Raw genomic sequence first — 21645 nt, 5'->3', positions numbered from 1 at the left:
AATATGCATATAGAAATTACTTAGGCAAGTAAATCTGGCTGAGAAATAATTTAAATAGTTACTGAACTAGGGAAAGTAACATACCGGACACAGATCAGAAATCTGAAGTCACTAGAATGGAGTAATTTTGAGGGTTTTTTAATGCAGAACAATTCTCCCTTCTTTTCTTGTTTTTGCTTCTTCCCAGTCAAACTACACTAATAATTGACTACTGTCTTTCTACTGCATCTCTTGGGTCTTTTTAATGACATTATATGCCCTAAATCTAAATTAAAAATCTTTGTCTGAGAATTCTTTTGCAGCTTTCTGTTTATTATGAGAATTTCAAGGCTTTGACCTTTTCTATCTCAAAACCAATGTTCTAGATTTCATTCAAATTCTAATGTACTCTTCTGATTTGATAATGTGGGGTCAAAGAGTATAAGTAAATGTGACTGTTTTCAGTACATTGTTTTCTCAAAATATATGGACATTATGCATATTTTAGAACTTCTATATGGTTTAATTTTAATCTTGCACAATTATTGTGTTACTGATAAATGGTTCCTTCATTTTCAAATCCAGGATCGTGCTAGTTTGGGTAGTTACAATGTCTTCAGTAGATTCAGTGATTTTTAGACTGCTTTCTCTGCTTTTAAAAGTAGATTTGACCCCAGACACCAAAAAAATTTCACTGTTAGTAATTCATGTGTTTTTAGTTCTTGCATCAGTAAAATGGTGAAAACTGAAACTGGAAGAGGAAAGTGTGAAAAACACAAGCTGAGCTGGGAAAAAGGTGGTACATGGGTGCTGCCTCATTTAGACCCTATTTTAAGTAATTTTTTTCTTCAGGGGCTTTTGATCAGCTTGTCATCAGGATGTCATCGAGCACTTCACTGTGTTGCTTTGCTTTGAATTATAATTAGCTGTTTTACATTAGGTCTTCTACATATTAGTGATTTTGATCTGATATGTATTTAATGATTTAATCATTTGTGCTGTTTTCAGGTCCTGCTTGATTTATATTCCTTTACAAGTCTGTGAGTTGTTTAATTATTTTAGACATTGTTTACTGTGTAAAAAAGTGTTAAATTCAGAGATAATCCTAAACTGGATGAAGTCACAAAAACTGGAGAGTGCAGGAATGATGTAAGTGAAGATAGGATTTGATACAACCAGTGGAAAAAATGAAAGCTCGAAATATGTGGAAGGAGGAAAAAAATCCAAGTGTTTAGGGGAAATAAAAGAAGCACAGTGTCGTTTTGCCAGTGAAGATGGAATTGACTGTTGGGTGGCAGGTCCAAACCTGCCTGTAGCTTATTTGTGGCAAGAAGAATGGAGTTGAGAGGCGAGGTGTTCCCTGTGATGGTGGTGGTTGTGAGTGTGGCTGGATGTCTGTCTGTGACCCCAGCAGAGCTGCAGTTACCCCAAAGAGAGTTAAATGCAGAAACACAGGTGCAAGGTATCAAATGGTACAGAAGGGTTGCTGCAGTCCAAAATGGATTGTTGTGAAATGGGTGTGAGAATAATCTTATGGTCTGTCCAGGTGGTTATTGAGGTGCTGATGCTGTGGTTCAATTCAAGCTTGTTTGCTTGCTCACAGCTTGGTCTGTTGTCAGGGATGAAGGAAGGTTCCCTGCAGTGAGGAACATCACTGCTGGGAAAGTGAGTTAAACTGAGGAGCACACTCAACGTGTGCCTCAGAGTGGGTAGAAATGTCCCAGTGAAAAACTCACCAGTTGTGCATTTAGAACCTTGTCAGTGAGTGTGTTGGTATTGAACAGATTGTCACACGTGCATTAGAGGAACTTGCCTCTCCAAAACAAAGAAAATATTTTTATGGTTACCTCTGCTTTGTGCAATGATTTAAAAAAATCATAGAATCACAAAATTGTTTGGGTCGGAAGAAACCTTAAAGATTATCTTATTCCCACCCCCTGCCATGGGCACAGACACCTTCTGCTATCCCAGGTTGCTCCAAGCCCTGTCCAACCTGCCCTTGAACACTTCCAAGGATGGGGCAGCCACAGCTTCTCAGTACCATGGCCTCACCACCCTCACAGGGAAGAATTTCTTCCCAGTAACCCATCTAATGCTGCCCTTTGTCAATGGGAAGCCATTCCCCCTTCTCCTTCACTCCAGGCGCTTGCCTGCAGTCCCTCTCCAGCTCTCTTGGAGCTCCTTCAGGCACTGGAAGGGCTCTAAGGTCTCCCTTGATCCTTCTCTCCTCCAGGTGAACACCCCAGCTCTCCCAGCCTGTCTCCAGGGCAGAGGGGCTCCAGCTCTTGGAACATCTTGGTGGCCTTCTCTGGAGGGGTCTCACACCTCTGTCAAAGATGGCATGGTGCTGTCCCTAAAAGAAGTTCTCAGGCCAGTACCAAATGCTTTGGAGTAAAACTGTGAAAAGAGCACACTGGTAGCAGTAATTCCCAGTATATGCTTCAAACCTTCAGCAGTCCAGGCTGCTGGTGTCACTCAAGGAAAAGTTTTCCATCATTCAGTGGGATCCTGCTGCTTGGAGGTATCACCTCTTCAGGCCACTAATGGCTTATGTTAGAAATCTGATATGGAGGTTTTCCTAATGTTATTTCCTCAAAATTTTTACTTAACATGATAACTGATTAGTCAAGGTGTTCAGAGAGATGGAAATTGGAATCATACACATTGAAGCTCAAATACAGTTATTTAAATTAGAAAGCTTGACTGTGGTGAGAGAAAACAAGTTGAGCAGTATAGCTGCAAATGAGATCAGTTTGAAAAACATCACTAGAGAGAGTATTTTTAATCATTCACCTAATTCAATTGATCCTTCGTTAAGGAGGAGAAATGGGGTGAGAAGCAGTACTGGATGGCTATTTGTGATGTGCTTTTTTAGTCCTGGTTCAAGCTGGGGCAAGGAGAAGTATAAAAAAATTACTCAAATTTATAAAAGACACACAAATAATAATGAACATGATTGTGGACCTGGGAAAGCTGCTTCTGGAGAGGTACTGAGGAGTTCTAGGCTGTTCATTGCAGTGGATTGCTGAGTGTATACAGGAGAATAAGAATGAGATGGATTCAAACCTGGGAAAAAGATAATATTGAATATATTTATGGGAATATCATGAATTATATGTTGAAATAATTGCTGAGGAATTGCAAGAAATATACAAGATACATCAGTATAAGCAGTGAAAGACTCTACAACCAGGCAGAAGTTTCTTTAAATCATTACAGGAAACTTCTCTGAATTGTGTGTGCTGGTCACTGTTAAAGGGGAGTACATTAATTTTACCTGCAGTTGTAAGTTCATGTAAGTCATAAACTGTGAAGATAAGAGAAAAAATAAAAAGAAACCAAGGGAGAACATTTCTGCTTGAGAAGGGTGCCTGGAGATCCAAGGAGAGCACAAAGGACTGAGATGTTTCAGGTCAGATCCTGTGAGAGCTGTGAGCTGTTCTGCTGCCTTTCCCACCATTCAGGGGATCCCCAGCATTGATCTTGGGTGGTCTCCAGGGCCTTCCAAGGTCTTCCTTCAGCTCCAAATTGACCTGAACTTCATCAGCTCCAGAATATTTTTTTGAGTGTGAATGATCAGGGTGGTTCTGCTACGACATTGCTGCAACATGTGTATTTAACCAAAACCAGCCTGTGTGTGTGAAAAGGAGTGGATTCACTGTGACTTCATCAGAGAAGGGAACAACACACCCAAAATAATGTGGAGCTCACATGCCTTACTGAGCCAACTGTCAGCTATTTTAGGTCTTTCCTCTTTTGAACTACTCAACTTGGAATAATGATTTAATGCAGAAGCAGCGGTAGAGAAACCATGTGTCAGATGTTAGAACATTCACAGGAAAGGTGAGACATGAGTTCAATTTCTGTTCCAATCAATATTTTTTTATATGAAAGGCAGTAGAGCAGAATGTGATGTGAAAGATCCCTACTCAGGCCAGTCACTGGCTTGGGCTTGCTGTGGGAACAGCTTCAAGTCCATGGTTTTGAGATGGGGACAGCAGGATGTCATTTCTGGCCAGTAAGTCTTGTTCCTGGTGCTGCCTTACTCCCTTCTCTTCCATGCCTTTTACTATGTCAGTGTAATAGTCTACCTGGGAGAGAGGGATAATTCTTCTTATTTCTTGGGGAGTATTCTTATCAAAGACCAAAGTCGTAGTGACTACCTCTATAGGCATTTAACAGTGTTTATTCCTCACTGCCCAGCTTGTCATGCAATTTGTGTATCAAATAGAAATAACAATATATTTGCCTGTCTTCTGGCAGTGATTTTTCCCCCTCCTCTCCAGTTCACTCTGGATTGTTTGCATCTCCAAGGTTCATTTTGTCTTGCTTGAGTTCTGCTTATGAGTCCTCCCCAGTGTCTGACTCCAAGTTCATCCAAGCATTTTTAAGTTTCCTTGCCAGCAGCTTAGCTCCAGGCTCTGTGAGATGCAGCTCCATTCCATTCTGCTGTGCCAGCTTCCATCTTCCTGGAGGAACTCACCATGTGTTCCTTTGTATAGCAACACCACATTTTCCTCTGCTTTGCTTGTTATGTGAAAATAAAGATCCTTCTGGAAGAAGCTAATGGATGCAGCCCTGTATGCAGGCTTACTACCCAGCTGCTGTTCAGGGAGCCTTTTTTCAGTGGCATTATTAGCAGGCAAAGTGGCCATGGATTTCTTCCCAGAAACACATGGCAGTTTCAGTTCCCAGAGTTGGGGAAGACTCCTCCAGCTACCATCAGCACCCACCAGCACGTCTTTAGAAAAGGTGAATCACATTGTTTATTCCCTGGATGCCAAGCCTTTTCTAGCAGGTTTGAAGCCTCTATTAAGCATAGAATCATAGCATAGTTTGGGTTGGAAGTGACCTGAAGCATTTCCTATTTGGAATAGTTTGTTTCTCTAGTATCTATATTCCAGCACAATGTCATTCCAGCATAATTTTACAATGTGCTGTCCAGCACATCACAGTGTAGGGTAGAGCAGAAAATACATGGATTACAGAAGTGAGAGCATAAAACTTGCAACTGGGAAGGAAGTATCCATTACTATGCAGTGAGGCTAGGAGTAAAACACTGGAATGGGGACTATGTGCCTTGGCTATACAGTGATCTGCCCTCATGGCTGCAAGGAGCTTAATAATTTAAGCCTTTTGTGTATTAATTTTCCATTTCTAAGACCAGGTGATTAAAAAACACTCAACTATTTGCCTTTTCTTTTGTGTATTTACCTTAAATTTCAGCTTTCTGCATTAGGTAAGTACTAGGACAACTAAATGCAGATTTTAGCTGTGTGGTTGTGGTGCTGGCAGAACATGGACTAACCCAATTTTGGGCCCAGCAACAAAAAGACTGTGTTTGAAAATCAGTGCCTGACCAGACCATGTTCGTGTCTCTGAGCTAAATGTGTTCCTGAAAAATATACGGACTTTCTGAGTTGCAGTCCATTCAAATGTTTCAAGAAAATTGGTGTTTGCAATGTCAACAGTCTTCTGATTCCACAAGCTGAGCAATTGCAAAATGGATGAGGCTGGTGCAGCTGGGACCTGACTGCTAATCACTGTTTTCTGTCAGGCTCTGGTGAGAGCTGCTGAGCTCTGTAATCATCACACCCAAATTTTAGTTATTTCTTGGCTGCTAAAGCTTTTCCAAAAGGAAGTTAACATTGAGAGCATGTCCACATCATTTCTAGGCTGGTTGGTTCCCATGAGCCTTGTTAAGGAAATTGGGGTGAATGGGGTTGATGGTCTTCAAACCTTTTTCTTCTCTTTTTTTTTTCTATTTTCTTTTTCTTTTCCCTTCTTCCCTTTGGGCATCTAACAAATCTGTATCATAGAATGGTTTGGGTTGGAAGGGACCTTAAAGCTCATCCAGTCCCACCCCCTGCCATGGGCAGGGACACTTTCCACTATCCCAGGTTACTCCAAGCCCTGTCCAACCTGGCCTGGAACACTTCCAACAATGGGCCAGCCACAACTTCTCTGTTCCAGTGCCTCACTCGACATGTGAATGGCACTGGTGAGTGTGACAATACCTGTGCCTTTGTGGCGTGTGGAGCTGTGGGCCAGGTGTGCACGCCTGGAACATCTCAGATACTGCTGGTTATCAACACATGGTTGCCTTGGCTCCAGCTTCTTTTCAGGTGAAAATTCAAGAATTTGGTCTTGACTCATTTTTTCTAGCAGTTACAGTTCTGGTTGCCTTGAAAACAGCAGGTGAGAGCAGCTGCAGTGCTGAACTGGATTGTCTGTCAGTAGGAGCAGGACTGCTATTTTAAAGTTTTCCTTCCTTTTGCAAGTGAGCCCCACTTACAGCCTGATTTAAAGTTCAAGTTTTCCTGAAAGACAGAAATCTTCCCTAATTTTGAGATAGCTTATTTGGGGTTGTACGCTTGATATTTTCTATTCCTAACTTTGTATAGGTCTTGTAAAAATAGGAAGCATTAAACTAGGGTTGAAAACAAAATTGTCCTTATTTATATAATAGTTGGATAAGGAATTAGATTGTTATAAAAGGGGGCATGGGTTTTTACTTCAATCTTACTGTCAGATTCAATGTTGAGGATACTGAAATGATGTGTTTTGAGGTTTGACCATGAGAGCATAGACTTATCTGTCTATCCAGTTGTTCTCCCAAGCCTCAAATGTTCATCGAATCATGGGCATTAGGTGCTTCAGTGCTTGGCTTAGCACTGTCTGACCTTGTTTTGGTAGACACAGAGCACTCAAACCTCTGCTTCCACTTGCAAGGGACACTCAATGTCAAATTTTAAAGTGAACAATAAAAACTCACTTCATCTGCTTTGTCCAATCATTTTAAAAGTGTAAATATTTATAATTTAACGCTCCTGTAATTTTCAAATTATTTTTAAATTTTTTAATGTGCGTTTCTGTATGGTCCTACAGGTGTTAGCTGATGCTGTTGCACGCTTGGTTGTAGATAAATTCAGTGATTTGACAGAAAATTTCTCGTCTCCACATGCACGTCGAAAAGTCCTTGCTGGAATTGTCATGACAACAGGTAAATTAAAAAAAAATAGTATCTTGAATGCTTAAAGATGAGAGCTCTGTTTGCATCTAGTAAACTAACTCTTCAGTCAAGCAGTATTGTAATGTATCTTTACTTTTTAATCATGAAAAGATGGATTAAACATAGTAGTTAAATCTCAGGTACTTACAGGAAAATTAGACCTGCAAATACTTCTTTTTCCACAGAGTTCCTGTCCTCTGCCTGAGATAATCTGAGTAGCTCACAAATTATATGTTTTAAAGTTGATCATGAAACTTCGGGAAAAAAAATGAAATCCACCATCGGTATTACTGGTTTGGGCATGTTATGCATAAATTACATTTCCAAGGCTTTGGGATTTCTCACTTTCTTATTCTTGCTACATTTTATTCTTAGTGCTCTATTTTAGTCATTTTACTAAAAATATCTGAAGAAAGCAGTTTATGTTTTGGCAGATGGCAATAGCGTGCACATGTCAGCAGTGGTGTCGTGGCTCTCTGGGTGCTGACATGAGATCTCTGCTTGTCCAGATCACCCAGAACAGTGAAGTTCTGCCCTAAACTAATCGGTGACCATGCTGCTGCTGAGTTTTCCTCACATTAAGGTTTATCTTGGTCTTCAATCAATGTGAACCCTTGATGGAATGTGCATTTTGAGTCTGTCCCAGCTGTCTCCTCTCCTGGTCTCTTGCCCTCCCACTCACACAGGCTGTTGAGAGGTTTGGGAAGCCGCCCTGATGATCTTCAAGCTCTGTTGAGCAACAGCCAGACTTTCATCTGCTAATAACCCTGTTTTAGCCCCAAATACATGAGAAACATGCTGTAGTTTCGTTTATTTTGTTTTGTGATGTTGTGTTTTGTAATATTTAACAGGTTTTTATGCTGTTTACAGCCCTGTATGTGCAATTCCAAGAAGAGTCACATGCCAAAGAATTAAGACTTAACTAACATGTGAATGCCTTTTGATTAACAGAAGAAATAGCTTAACAAAGAATAAGAAAATATCTTGCCATGAATATGTGTCTGGGAATGCTTGGAATTAAATGACCCAGTGGCATAGCCTTGTGTTACAGTTTGGTGCTTTTCCTCCAGCCCTGTGGGCAGGAGGGCCCAGCTGGGCTCAGGTTCATTTTAACTTGTTGGGCTTTTTTTTACCCCTGAGTGTTTTGCTAAATGGCATTTTGGCCTATCTATCTTAGTCCTTGATTCAGCTGGGTTTTTTGAGTGATAAAGTCAGTTCTCTACTGAGAAAACACTCACCTAACATATTTTTGCATGGAATGGTTTAATACCAAGAACTACACAAGATACTGGTAATCTTTACAGTGATTTAAGCATTTCTATTTCTTTTTCCCCTAGTTTTACCTTTCCTGCTGTGGCTCAATACCCTTCCAAAACATTTTGCTGCTTAATAAACCAATGCCTTTCAGATTTCTAAAGTGGCTGTGAATATCTGCATAGGTGCCAGAAGGTACAGCTGAAAGTTGTTGGCTGCCTGAATCTCAGGAAAAAAAAGCACTTTGGATCTCAGGCTTTAATAATTCTTCTTGAAGCAGCGCTTTCTACTTGCAAGTTTTCAATTTTTAACTTGTCTGAGCTCTAACATGAATAGAGTAGTTCTCATCCAAACCACTGATGGTGCTGGTGCAGGGAGGTATGGCTGAGTGAAGCTTTTGTTTTAAATAAATTATCAGAAGAAAAAAACATCTATTTTTTAAAAAGATGCAAACAACCAAAAAAAAAAAAAGAGCCTTGTTTGGGTTCTGCAAGAAGATCACTCAGTGCATTATTTGTTATGTTAATTGCATGTCCTTCTTGAAATTTTTCTTTGCAGGTACAGATGTGAAAGATGCCCTGGTAATAAGTGTTTCTACAGGAACAAAATGCATCAATGGGGAATACATGAGTGATCGTGGTCTTGCATTAAATGATTGCCATGCAGAAATTATAGCTCGACGGTGTCTGCTGAAATTTCTGTACACACAACTTGAGCTTTACCTAAGGTAAGCTGAAGGGAAGGAGATGATGAGCTGATCCCACAGAGCTGAAAAGGTGTCTGTGGAAAGCATCTGTCTTCATTATTTCAGTATAAAATACTTGTCCTGTTGTATTAGGATGTTGAATTTAGAACTCGTGCCCTTTGCCCTGAAGTTTGAGTTGAACAAAACATTTATTCAGTGAGGTGTCAATCATCAGAGGGGAGGACAGGGAAAATAATTGGCAATTATTTTGTAAACTGTAAATGTATAAATCAAAATAATATGAAGTGGGCTGAAGGTTGCTAAAGTTTCATTTAAGTGCCTGAAGGCTCTTGACGTCTGGGATCGCCACAGGCTCTTTGTTTCCTGTCTCAATGGTCCTTTAATTTAGTTAATTGTCATAACTGTTAGATTTATATTACAGAAATTTCAACCATCCTGTGTTTGTTTTTATGTCTGTTAAGTCTGCCCAGCTTATGCCTATTTCCATGTTAATGTCAGTTTTGACTCCTGCTTTCTTCTCTGTTCCAGCAATAAAGAAGATCAGCAAAAATCCATTTTCATCAGATCAGAGCAAGGCGGGTTTAAGCTGAAGGAGAATGTGCAGTTCCATCTCTATATCAGCACATCTCCTTGTGGTGATGCTCGGATTTTCTCACCCCATGAAGCAGCACAAGAGGGTATGACAGCAGCCCTCCTCTTCCACCCAAGGGAGCTTAAACTATTCCTGGGGCATGTACAAGTGGCACAGTTAAAATTTAGGTGTCTTCTTTCCTTTTAGCATAGAAGTGTGTTAGACAAAGATCTCTTCCAAAAAAATCTGAGCTGTTCTTCCTCTGTGGTAGAAGTTCAGTATAGAGTGATGAACCCTGTGGTCTTGAAGAGGCTGATGCTAACTGAGATAAGCCAGTGAGTCAGCAAGTATTCCTACAAAACTAACCATCCCCTTTCCCTGTTTCCATCCTTTAACAGCAGTTCTCTGCCTGCCCTTTCCACAGTCTGCCCATTAACTTCATTTTAACTCTGTAACACACAGAACAGAGCTCAAGAGCTGCCTGCTTCCTACTGCTCCTTTGGTGAAAGCTTGGTTTAACTGGAAGTGTGTTTTGGAAGGCAGTATTTGTGAGAGGTGTCTGACGCTGTAGCTAAGTTGCCAAGAGCAGTAGGAACTGTGATGCAAGCCAGCAGTAACTGCAGGCAAATACCTCAAATCAGTCCTCCTCGCTGTGATTCTAATGTCAAACCCTTTGAGAAGGTTCCTCAGCTGATCCTCAGTGTTTTTTGTCCTTCAGACCAAGGGGACAGACATCCAAACCGCAAAGCCAGAGGACAGCTCCGGACAAAAATCGAGTCTGGGGAAGGGACCATCCCTGTGCGCTCCACCACCACTATCCAGACGTGGGATGGGGTATTGCAAGGAGAGAGGCTGCTGACCATGTCCTGCAGTGACAAGATAGCCAGGTGAGACTCTGGTTGGCTTTGTTACTGTTGGTGTTATTGCTGAAGGAGGGTGTAGGACAAGGGGGAATGGCCTTAAGCTGAAGCAGGGCTGGGTTGGTTGGGGTATTGGAAATAAATTGTTCCCTGTGAGTGTGCTGAGGGCCTGGCACAGGTTGCCCAGAGAAGCTGTGGCTGCCCCACCCCTGGAAGTGTTTAAGGCCAAGGCTGGATGAGGCTTGGAGCAACCTGGACTAGTGGAAGATGTCCCTGTCCATGGCAAAGGGGTTGAATAAGATCATCTTTAAGGTCCTTCCAATGCAAAACCATCCTGTGATTCTTACAAGAGAGGAGAGGTGCATGGTACCCACAGTCAATGTGCAGGGAATTGATGGACTGATCTCACTGCTTGGACATAGTGTGAGGGTGGCTGTCACCCCTGTGATAAAGCTCTCATTCTTCACCTGCAATTGGTGTCACACCTTTTGCTGGCTTCAGAGGCAAGGTGTAGTCACACTGTACCATTCCAGTCACATCAAGTCATGACAGCTTTGTTTTGTATTTCTATCACTGGGGAATAGCAGAGGAATGTTTTAGAATTTTCCCCCCTAAAGTAGTATAGCATTAGGAAAACAGTACAATAAATCTGTTGCATGACTTATATTTGAATAACTTCCTCTGGTGATACACGTCCTTGCCCCATCATTGGAAATGCTCAAAGTCAGGTTGGATGGGGCTTGGAGGAACCTGATCTAGTTGAAAGTGTCCCTGCCTGTGGTATGGGGTTGGAACAGGACAAACTTTAAAGTCCCTTCCAACCCAAACCATTGCATGATATTAAAGATTACTACATTTTCCATGCATAGTTTAGATTTTTATTATTTTTCATGGTGAAAAGTGTCCCTGTCAAAAAAATCCTAATTGATGGGTACTTCCAGTTTTTACTCCAGAATTTTAATTGTAGTTTAATGTTTTATTGAAATAATTTGTTTCCAGAACAATATTTTAATTTATATTTCATTGAATTCCTTTTTTGTTGTTCTTTTTGAAAAAGATTGAAAGATTTTTGTTGTTTGTTTTCAAAATCATAACTGGACAAAAAAAGTCAGCAGTAGTATTCTTTAACAAGCATTGGACGTATGGGAGAGTTGCAACATCTTAATTTTTTTAATGAGTCTGTGTGTTTACAGCCTTTGTGCTTTTACAAAGTAGATGAGAAATGCCAAAATTTTCAGCTAATGATACTGTAGTTATTTTTAATTAAATGTATGTTATATATGTTTTAATTAAAAGTGCTCTGCTGTTTTCTCAAGTCACCATTAGCCTGATTCAAAGTTTATTAAAGCTACTAAGTTGGAACTATTCTTGTGAACTACATATGCCAAATGAAAAATAGAGGAGGAAGGTTATATAATGGCTTTGTTCCTTTAGTCTTGTCTCAACTAATCAGCATCTCTACTGAAGGAAGACATTTTATTTTAGTTTAAATACCTCTAACATAAATGAATAGGGCCTTTCAGAAGGTAGGACAGGCAGCTGGGGAAAGTTAATTCTACAAAAATGACATTTTGGCTTCTTTTATAATATTTTCAGTAAAATTCACCAAATGAATCCCCCAGTTTCATGCCAGGGGCTTCTCCCAACCACCTGACTTGGGATTCATGCCACATTCTTTTATCACATTGTCATTGCAAATATATATTTAAAAAAAGCCAGTTGTTGAGCTAGAACACATTTGACTCTTTTGTTGATTTTGTGTGATGCAGAACAGAATCCATGTCTTGCTTCCATAGCTAGCTGTCACCTCTCATAATTTTTGCTTGTGCCAGTTGAAGGAAGCAAATAGAACCCCTTGACACAGAACAAAGACTGTATGATGGGTAAGGAGGCCCAAATTTTTTTTTTTTTTTTCACCCACATTGCTCTGACATTTTGTCCGTTTACATTTGAAAGAATGCCTTGTTCCATAGTGTCCAGCAATCAGTCCTCCAGTATGCCTCAGATCCAGGAATTTCCACAGAGTTTTCCCAAAGGTTCACAAGTCACAGCCTGGGAAAGATGTGGATAAATTTGGGATGTGGGATTGCAATTGTATCTGAAATGTCTCATCTGTGTGGATTATCTGGATAATCCAATTTACTGTTTCTAGCCTTTGAGTGCTTTGCTGCAGTGTGCTGCCCAATACCCTCCTAAACCTGGTAGGAACATCCAAGAAAAGTTGTGAGAAATCTGAGAGGGCCATGAGTGTAATCTCACTTGGACTGGAAGCAGTAAAACAGGATTGTCCTGGTGTGGTAGAGCTTGGTAGCTCTGCAGTAAGGAGTTAGGGTGGTTTCTGACTAGAGTTAACATTAATATACATGCATTTGTTTTAAATGTATCCTGGCCTTGTGCCATGGTACTTCACAATGTTGATTTTTGTCTTCTTTCTCTTGATGTGTTTTTCTGCCCATATTTTTGGTTTCAAATAAGTATTTACCTTCTCATTAAACATTCCAGTTAGTGACTAATGTCCTGCTGAGAAGCACAAAATTTTTTATCACACAGTTTCTTAGAAAAGCTCTAGGAACTGATAAAGGTTGAGTTGTTAAGAGGGAGGTCATTGGTGCTCTTCTACTTTAAAGAAAATATTTTTCTGATAAACTTTTGTGTGATAGAGCATCACAAACCCATCCACTGGCCTTGTTTGTGCTCATTCCCTGCTCATCCAGGGAAATCCAAACAGACATTTCTAACTCAGTGTTCTTCTTTTTTTTCCCCAAAAGTGAACATTTCTCCTTACCAGTTCTTAACCCAGTGCCAGTAGCTGATATGAACTGCAGTGCATGGTGGCTTTGTGGCACTTAGGTAAAATACCTGAGGGGAGGTGGTGAGAAATGACTACCCAAGGTGTACCATTATGGAACCTCTTAACTAAGCTCACATATGTTACAATCTGGTTTAAACCAAGAAGAACACAGAAAACTGCTTCTCTGTGTATAAAACAGACAGAACTTTGAATGTTCAAAAAACACCCAAAAGACGTGATTGGAACCAATCTAGGTTAGATCTTGGCACCAAAAAATTGATATATTTTATTTGATAGTAGAAGAGGCACAGAGAAAGAAAAAGAAAGAGAAAGCAGTGTGTGGGGTGGGTAGGGGGACAGGGGGAGAGTGACAGGGGGTAGGTAGGAGTGTGTCACCCTTCCAAGGGTCCCAGTGATGCCTCGTTGCTCCCCTCCATCTGGTCTTGGTGGTGAGGGTCCCCTGCAGCCCTGAAAAGTAAAGAATCCAGTGGATTAATGTAAGTTTTGGGCAGGTGGGGATGCCCACGTGCCTCCCTTGCAGGGGGCCAGTTGGACACTGTCTCTTGCAGGACTCTGGATGTGTTGCAGCATGTGCAGGGCCTGGTGCAGGGTCTGGGGACCCCTTCAGGGTCCTTTGATGGGCCATGACACCCCTGAGCTGTCCTGCAGCTTCTCCTGGGGTGAAGGGCCCCACAGCTGAGCTCTGCACAGCAGAGGGTGGGCATTCACTGCCTCTGAGCAGAGGCTTTTTCACCACACACCCAAAACCTCTCTCTCTTCCACCCTTTGGTGCAGGGTCTGTGCCAGCCTGGCAGCTGATAGCCCCAGGGCTGTGCTCTCCACCCCCAAGGTGCTAAGCTTGATCCCTCTGTGAATGTTGTCTTCTGCCCCCAGCCCAGACCTGAGTCTTATCTTATCAACATGCAGTCCAGGACCCCATTCAGGGTTTTGGTGGTTTTCTCTGCAGCTTTTATACGGTTTTGCTGTAATAGGCAAAGGTCCTTCATAAAGATGTTGAAGTCATAAACTATAACATTTCACTCTCCAACAACATGTAGGCAGAAAAATCCAGGCAATGCCAAAAAAGCTAAAGGGACAAGTTAGAGCTGTGTGGTTGCCTGCCTCAGTGCAGCTTCAAGGGGAGAACATTTTCATGCCTTTAACTGCAAATCTAAAACGGTGTTTGTGAGAAGAGCTACTGTCAAAGACCAGAGACATCCTGCACTTACAATTTATAGTGTGGGCTGCTGACCTAGCCACTTGATTTAAAAGAAGCTCCCACTCCTTGTAAAGGTACTGCTGCCTGTTTACAACTGTTGCACTTGAAGAGGAGTGGTCATAGAGTAATAATCTCATTAGGAGAGAAATCAGGTTTAAAGTCGTGCCTTCTGCCTGCCAGAATGAGAAGTGGTTTCTGGGATAGTTCTCTGTCTTCTACAGTGACACCTTCTCTCACTTGCCATCAGCTGCAAGTAAAAACTTGTGATAAATGAAATGTCAACGAAATAATTTTCATTTCATCATAGTAATTGTTGCTTATAAATAATACTGATATGAGAAGCTCTTTGAACTGTCAACACTTGTCAGGTTTTGCCTTGTTTGAGTAGTTGCAGGAGACTCTTGTTTTCCTGAGATGAATTTTGGCACCAGTTTCATGTGGGTACCATTGTGGGTTACACATAGTCACTCCCCTGGCCTATTCTGCTATAAAAAAAGAGTAACTAAGATGTTTGATATTAACATCAAGTTTTATTACTTACTGCTGTTGGGCCTTCCTCAATTCTGCATTTTCTCTAAAATAATGTGAATAACAGAATTTCTGTACCTTTTATGTTTGGAAAATTCAGAGGAGAGTTTTTACCTGGCACGTGTATTTTTAACTGGTTTTATTTTTGGCAAGAGGTGCTACCAGCATGCTGTGAAAGTGTTGCTGAGAGTTAAATTTTGCTTACCTTCTCATGTGTCAAGAGCTGTGAAATCAGCTGCATTTCATGAAGAAATCCACAGACCTTTTCAGAACCCACTGTAGATAGCCCTGAGCGGATGGTGGTCCAAAGCAGAAATGACAACATAGCAAGGAGGAGAGGACTCCTCTTGATTTGGTGTCAGTCTCTGGTTCCTCCACCCTCTTTTTTTAGTGCAGTGTGCTTGAGAACAGCAGAAATGTTGAGGAAGTGCATCCATCCTCCAGACTGTTACGAACAAGATACACAGCAGTGCATGTAGAATAAGAAAACCAGTGAGTGTGACAAATTTATAAAAGTCAGATTTCCCACTGAGGTGCTCATCTGTAAGGCATCAGGTGAGCACAGTACACAGAGAATGTCCTCTGTGTAAATTGACAGGAGTTGAACACAGCCCATGTGCATAGATCTGCAAAGGCTAAGCTTGGGGTTCAGCCTGCAAAGGTGTTGGGATGTACTGGTTTGAAGGAGCATTTCCCAACACTGTCCTTCTACTCCAGCAGTGGAGGAATCACCGTTAGCTGTACCCCAGCTCAAATCAGGGCACCTTTGTTTAAGTGTTAGCAGTTTGAATGTAAATCTTGTGCCTGTTTATACCAATCTAAGAGCTTGCAGTTTAAATATCAATTTTACATCAAGGTGGAGTTCTTGAAGGTTGTCAGAGAAAATTCTTGTAACTTAAAACCAGAACACTCAGAATATGTTAAATACTGTCGTAAAACAATTTTTTTTTGCTTACCTCAGACAAGAATCTCAGGTGTTTCCAGTGAGAAGGTTTACACTGGGAGAGTTTCCCTGCCTGCTTCCCAGGGTGTTCTTTCCCATCTGCAACTCTCTGCTTTACATGCCTTACTTTAGGCATTTTAGTATCTGTTGATGTGATGCAGCATTCCTGTGTTCTGCTCACGCTCATTCTTTAGCACCCAGTCTGGGTTTGTAAGCTGGACTTAAGTCAGTTCAGTTCCTTAACTCTTTTCTGATACTAATTTTAATGTGAAGGGAAAAAATCCATTGTTTAATTGCTCCATTGGAAAGACAACACTGACTTGAAGTTTTTTTCAGTGCATTTTGCTTTTTCTGCTCTGCACTGCATGGTTTCTAGTTAAATATAGCATTTGGCCCCTTAATTTCAATCAAGAAATTTTGCTTTCAGTAAAGGTTAATGCCATTTTGGCAGCAGTTGTTGGTGTGAGTTCTGACAATCTGTTTGTAAGCTGGAGGATGAGGCAGTTTTACCACTTCTGGAGGTGATGCCTGTGGCCTTTTGAAAACTGATGTGTGGTGGTGGTTCCTTCTCAGTTTATCTTCATAAAAGTTTTTTGAGTGTACATGCTAATGGAAGTGAGATATAACTGTTTGACAGAAGTATAGCATAAAAAAAGAACAAGAAGAAAGTCCTTTCTTTCACTTTGCTGTGATTTGCAGAACACGACCAGAACACGTCTCTCTGACAGGGAGAGGCTGAAGGATTTGGGGGAGCTCAGCCTGAAGGAAAGGAGGCTCAGGGGTGACCTTCTTGCTCCCCACAACTCCCTGATGGGAGGGCAGACTTAGCTGAGGGTTGGTCTCTTGTCCCATGTGCCAAGGGACAGGACCAGAGGAAATGGCCTCCACCTGTGCCAGGTGAAGTTCAGGTTGGTATTGTGGAAAAATTTGGCCAAACACTGGATCAGGCTGCCAGGGAAGTGGTGGAGTGTCCCTGGAAGTGTCCAAAAGGTGTGTGGCACCTGGGAACAGTGGTGATCAGGTTGGTGCTGGACAGGGTTAGTGGTTGGACTTGATGATTTTAGAGGGCTTTTCCAGCCTTGGTGATTATGTGATTATTTTGGGTTTCATTTTTGTCTCTGCACTATAATCAGTTGCTGATAAAAGAATACATTCCTGTAGAGAAGTATATGTTCTTTTATTATAACAGTGACATTTAAAGCTAGTTTTATAAACCTAACCACCACCCAGCCCTGCCTACTGAATGTGAAGGATTTTGGTTGTGTGAGTAGTTCTGCAGTGCTTGCACAGGCCCACTGCTCTGAGCCCAGCTTAAGCGTCTGCTGGGGTGGCAAAGGGGATTCAGCACAGCCCAGCAAAGCAGGCCTGTGCCCAGGGATATCAGTTAATACCAGGTCATACAGTCCTCTCTGCAGAGGCTTCCTCAGCTTCCTCACTCCTCGTCCTCTTCTAACCAGAAGTTCACAAGACAAATGACAGCTTTCATTTTTTATGCCAGAGAAGGTCATAAGTGTGGGAGGAAGCAGCAAAACGCAAGCTCTGGAAATACTGAAGTCAGAAGTAAGGAAAAGGGTCTGGCAGAGGGTTTATTTAGCAAGTCGGGGCTTGCCAGAGGAGTACTTTGGCCTATTTTAAAATGTCTATCATCACTTAAGCACTGATCATGTAATGTAAAATGGGATGTGCCTTGTCTTTGCAATGCTCAGTCTTGAATTCTTTTTCCAGATGTTTCTTCCATAGTATTATTACCTGTGTCTATAGCAGTCAGAAAGGCATATTGGTCCAGGGAAGCAGCAATTTTCACTTGATATGGTTACTTTGACACTTGTTTGCTTACTGAGTTTTCAGTCTTATTAAAAATATGCCTGTATTCCATGTAAAATACACCTCGTATATTAGCACAGTATATTAATGCATTTTGCCTCCATTTTCATCATCAGTAAAGATGTGCAAAGAAATAGTTTCTTTGGCTTATAATATTTGTTTTACCATTTCGATATTAAAAAAAAAAACATATTGCAAGTCCCGAAGCCAGCCTGTGTAGCTGAGTTATTGCAGTTGAAATGGTTGTGGTGTGGAGTTTCTAGCCTAAAAGAATGCTGCTGTGTAGCCCAGCACAAGCTGCAGGAAGCACTGTTAGCAGCATTTGAATTTCTTGTTTTCCTAGGAGAACCTTACAACCTGGTATAGCATGGGCTTTTTAATAAGGACAGCCATTCTGTGGGAGCATGATAGTTTCTGATGTGCTCCTCTGTTTTTTCCAAGCACCAAAGGAAACTTTTCCTGCTGCTTGTGTCTGGCTTTTGCAGCTGGGCTCCAGCTCCCGGTTGGACAGGGCTTGGAGCAGCCTGGGATGGTGTAAGATGTCCCTGCCTGTAGCAGGGTTTGAAACTAGATTATGTTTAATGTAGCTTCCAAGCCAAACCATTCTGGGATTCTAAGACTGAAATATGCTACTTTCATAGTGCTTCAGTATTCCTCAGAGCAAGGCAGTGAAAATACTTTGTAGGAGATGTTGAGGTTTTCGTGTGACAGTTAAAGAGACATTGAGAACCCAGACTTTATCAAATGAGCACAATTAAAAAAAAAAACAAAACCAAAATCAGGATTTTGCTCCTATGCATTCTGTATCCCTGCCACTAGGCCTGATCCAGTGTAAATCACAGTGCTCAGACAGGGATTTATGTTTGGAATCTGGGAGGCAGCTAAAGAGAGCAAAGACTCTATGCGTTCTTTGTATGTTTTCAGTTTTCATATGCAGTTTTGTCCCTGCCCATGGCTATTGCAAGCCAGTGCACATGTCAGCAGGATGTGGCCACTTGGGCCAGGGTTTGAAGGACAGGCCTTTCCTTGTGGCAGTGAGATATGGAGGTCTTGCAGAAAATCCTTCTTGTGCTCTGGGAAGGATGCTCTTCTCCCTGCCACGTGTCTTCTGGAGGGATCACCTGGTTTTTCTGGTGGAGAATCTCACAGTTTGGCTTTCTCCCACTGAATGATCCTGTCCATCTCTGGCATTAGAGTGCTGGAAAATGCATCACCAGACATGTTAGCAGGGTTAAAAGTTATAGAGTGCTCCTGCTTTAGGTCATTTTACTCAGGATTACACTGAGTATCCCCTAAGCTGATCTCTGAAATTCTGGCAGGTGTCACAGCTTACGCTACCATGGTCATGTGCTAGTCAGGAGGAAGGGTTGAAAGTCTGATCCATTGTGATTAACTGCTGTTATGTCTGGCAGATGTTACTTGTTTCATTAAAAAGAAAGTGTTTTTTTGTTTTGTTTTGTTTTGTTTTTCCCTTCCTCTTAGGTGGAACGTATTGGGTATTCAAGGAGCCTTACTTAGCCTCTTTGTGGAGCCAATTTACTTCTCTAGCATCATCTTGGGGAGTTTATATCATGGGGATCATCTATCCAGAGCCGTATACCAGAGGATAGCAGAGATAGAAGACCTACCACCTCTTTATACACTCAACAGACCTTTACTTAGTGGCAAGTATCTAATGGAGAAGGCCGTGCCGGTAACTAAGTCTGTTCCAGTAGCATTGTGATTTTGTAGTTCTCAAAACCTTGCAAACTGTGTTGCTGTGAGTAAACTGCTTGCTGCTTACAATAGAGAAGCTGTGGTCCAAACATAATACAGATACCCAGTCAGAAATACCATAGCAAGGACCTTTAAAATCTGGGAAGAACTGGCGGAAGAAACTTGGGGTGAGTTTTCACACCATTGCTGTTTGGAGCATGTCCTAGGAAGATGTGAGGAGAGTTGAAGGCTTAGGGAAATCTCCTCCCACCTGTAGAATACTGTATTAGCACTCACTGTTGCTTCTCTTGCTCTGCAGATTTTTGTTGAGTAGTCCCTTCATCTGTCACTATGCCAAGATAGACACACTTGGTTCACAATTTCTAGGTCAATAATCAACTTAGAATGGATGGAGACAGCACCTCACCTGTCTTAAATTCTAAAATGGCTTGTTAAAGTAATGCTTTGAAAGCTTTAAAACTGAAATCTCATCCTCCCTCTCACTGTGTCTATTGCTTTGTTCTGTAGAGGTTAGCTTTTGGCATGTGTTTATTTTTCAGGGAAAGAAGACAGCTCATAATTTTAAACTGTGTTTAAAGTTTGACATGAATTAAAAAAAAAAATAGGGAGGGAGTGGGGAAAAGACCATTGTGAACAATGAGCATTTCTTTAGGTAAGAAAGGTAATAAGGATTCCCTGAACTAGGATGTATAAAAATGTTAAATAACGTATTTGTCCTTATATTAGCAAGTAAGTGACAGTTGCAACCCTCTGTACCAAATATCTAATAGTTTTATGGGCATGGTAGCTGATGTATGGACTGTTTCTGCCTGATTTTGGGGAATTTTTATCAGTCCTTCAAGACAGCAGGTTTGTGGCAGGGTGAGAAGCATTTCTGTTATCCTTTTCACAGCATGTAACGGTACCTTGTCGTCTTGAAAATCATCTTTCTGCAATGGTACTATCATCTATATCCCATGAAATAGAACCATCTGTTTTAACAGTTGAGCCAGGACTTGCTGTGCAGCAGAGAGAGTTCGGAAATGTTCTCAGCTGTGGAGTTTTCACAAAAATACACATCTCAAAAATGTACAGAAAGGTTCTTTAGGAGGTTGGGCTGAGAACTATGTTGATGTATTTTCTTTTACTGGTTCAGTCTTGAAAGCTGATATTCTGACCTCTGCTGATAGATTCAGCTGGGGCATTTGTGTAGCTGCCCATGTGCTCTGGATTCACATATTTTTCAGTCTATTCTTACCTAGAAGCGTGGCAGAAATACCTGTCTCCAGTACTGTGTTCTTTCTTGTATCATACACACACCCCTCTGAGATTTATTTACACCAGGGGAATGAACTAGAACAGAAATACCTGTCTTGCCCCACTGTCCTGCCTGTTTAGCTGAGAAAGTACTGTAAAAACAGGTTTTCTTCCTCTAATAAAACAAATTCTATGTCTGCTGGGGCACCTGCATTAAGTCAAAATTATTTTGAGATACTGTTTGTACTGCTAAAAATTGTCTTTCATCATCTTTCTTTGTTTATAAGAGTTTTTACTTAAACCTTTTGCCATCAGATGGAATCATAGAATCATCAAGGTTGTAAAAGACCCCCAAGATCATAGAATCCAACCATGAGCCCAGCACTGCCCTGTCCACCACTAACATATCCCCATATATTCAATTCCAGTGCATACCAGAGCAGATGTTTTTCAGCTGAGGGATGCAGGAAACCTGTCTATTCATAAAAAACTCCCTCCTGTGCTGACTCTTGGAAGCCTTGCTTGCAGGATCTAGCTTTTCAAGGTGCCTTTAGCACCCCAGCACTGAGGGCAGTTGAGCTCTCCCTGAGGGGTGACCACCCCACTTGAAGAGAAGACAGGTTTGAATCTTGTAAATTTCTAGAATAATCTGAAAAAAAAAAAAAAATTGATATCTCAATAGAGTGAGGATGGTTGGATAAGCCAGCCAATATCACACTGCCCATCTGCTGGGTGACCTGCGCCAACTCTTTAAGGGGGAGCCACTGTGGGAGGTGGGCATGCAGGAGTTCACCTGGGCTGAAGCTCGAGTCAGGTACTGAGATCTTTGTGTTTAGAAATCCTTAATATATCTTTGCATTTGTTCATTCCTGGTTCCAGTTTTTGAAATGCTTTCAACTTGCTGCCATTCACAGCCTCCTTGAATAAGGAGGACTGTGGAATATGCCAAGGTTTGTGCAAAGGAACTTCTTTCTGCTAATTTGCTCAATTAGATGTTCCTCAGTGC

At 41.4% G+C, this 21645-nt stretch overlaps 1 protein-coding gene across 2 annotated transcripts in view; it reads left to right on the top strand.

Annotated features, from left to right (window-relative positions):
* The window catches only part of ADARB1 (adenosine deaminase RNA specific B1), a 58930-nt gene that overhangs the window by 32617 nt on the left and 4668 nt on the right, over nucleotides 1-21645 (top strand). For both annotated transcript variants that reach the window (XM_030277910.4, XM_072931622.1), the window contains exons 5-9: nucleotides 6868-6982; nucleotides 8804-8972; nucleotides 9480-9628; nucleotides 10241-10409; nucleotides 19170-19351. In XM_030277910.4, the coding sequence (XP_030133770.3) occupies nucleotides 6868-6982; nucleotides 8804-8972; nucleotides 9480-9628; nucleotides 10241-10409; nucleotides 19170-19351 (784 nt within the window). The remainder of the gene's footprint in view (nucleotides 1-6867; nucleotides 6983-8803; nucleotides 8973-9479; nucleotides 9629-10240; nucleotides 10410-19169; nucleotides 19352-21645) is intronic.

The sequence above is a fragment of the Taeniopygia guttata genome, chromosome 7 (genome assembly GCF_048771995.1).
Source record: "Taeniopygia guttata chromosome 7, bTaeGut7.mat, whole genome shotgun sequence".
Taxonomy (NCBI): domain Eukaryota; kingdom Metazoa; phylum Chordata; class Aves; order Passeriformes; family Estrildidae; genus Taeniopygia; species Taeniopygia guttata.
Note: the sequence above shows the minus strand (reverse complement) of the source record. Positions and strands in the feature narration are given on the sequence as shown.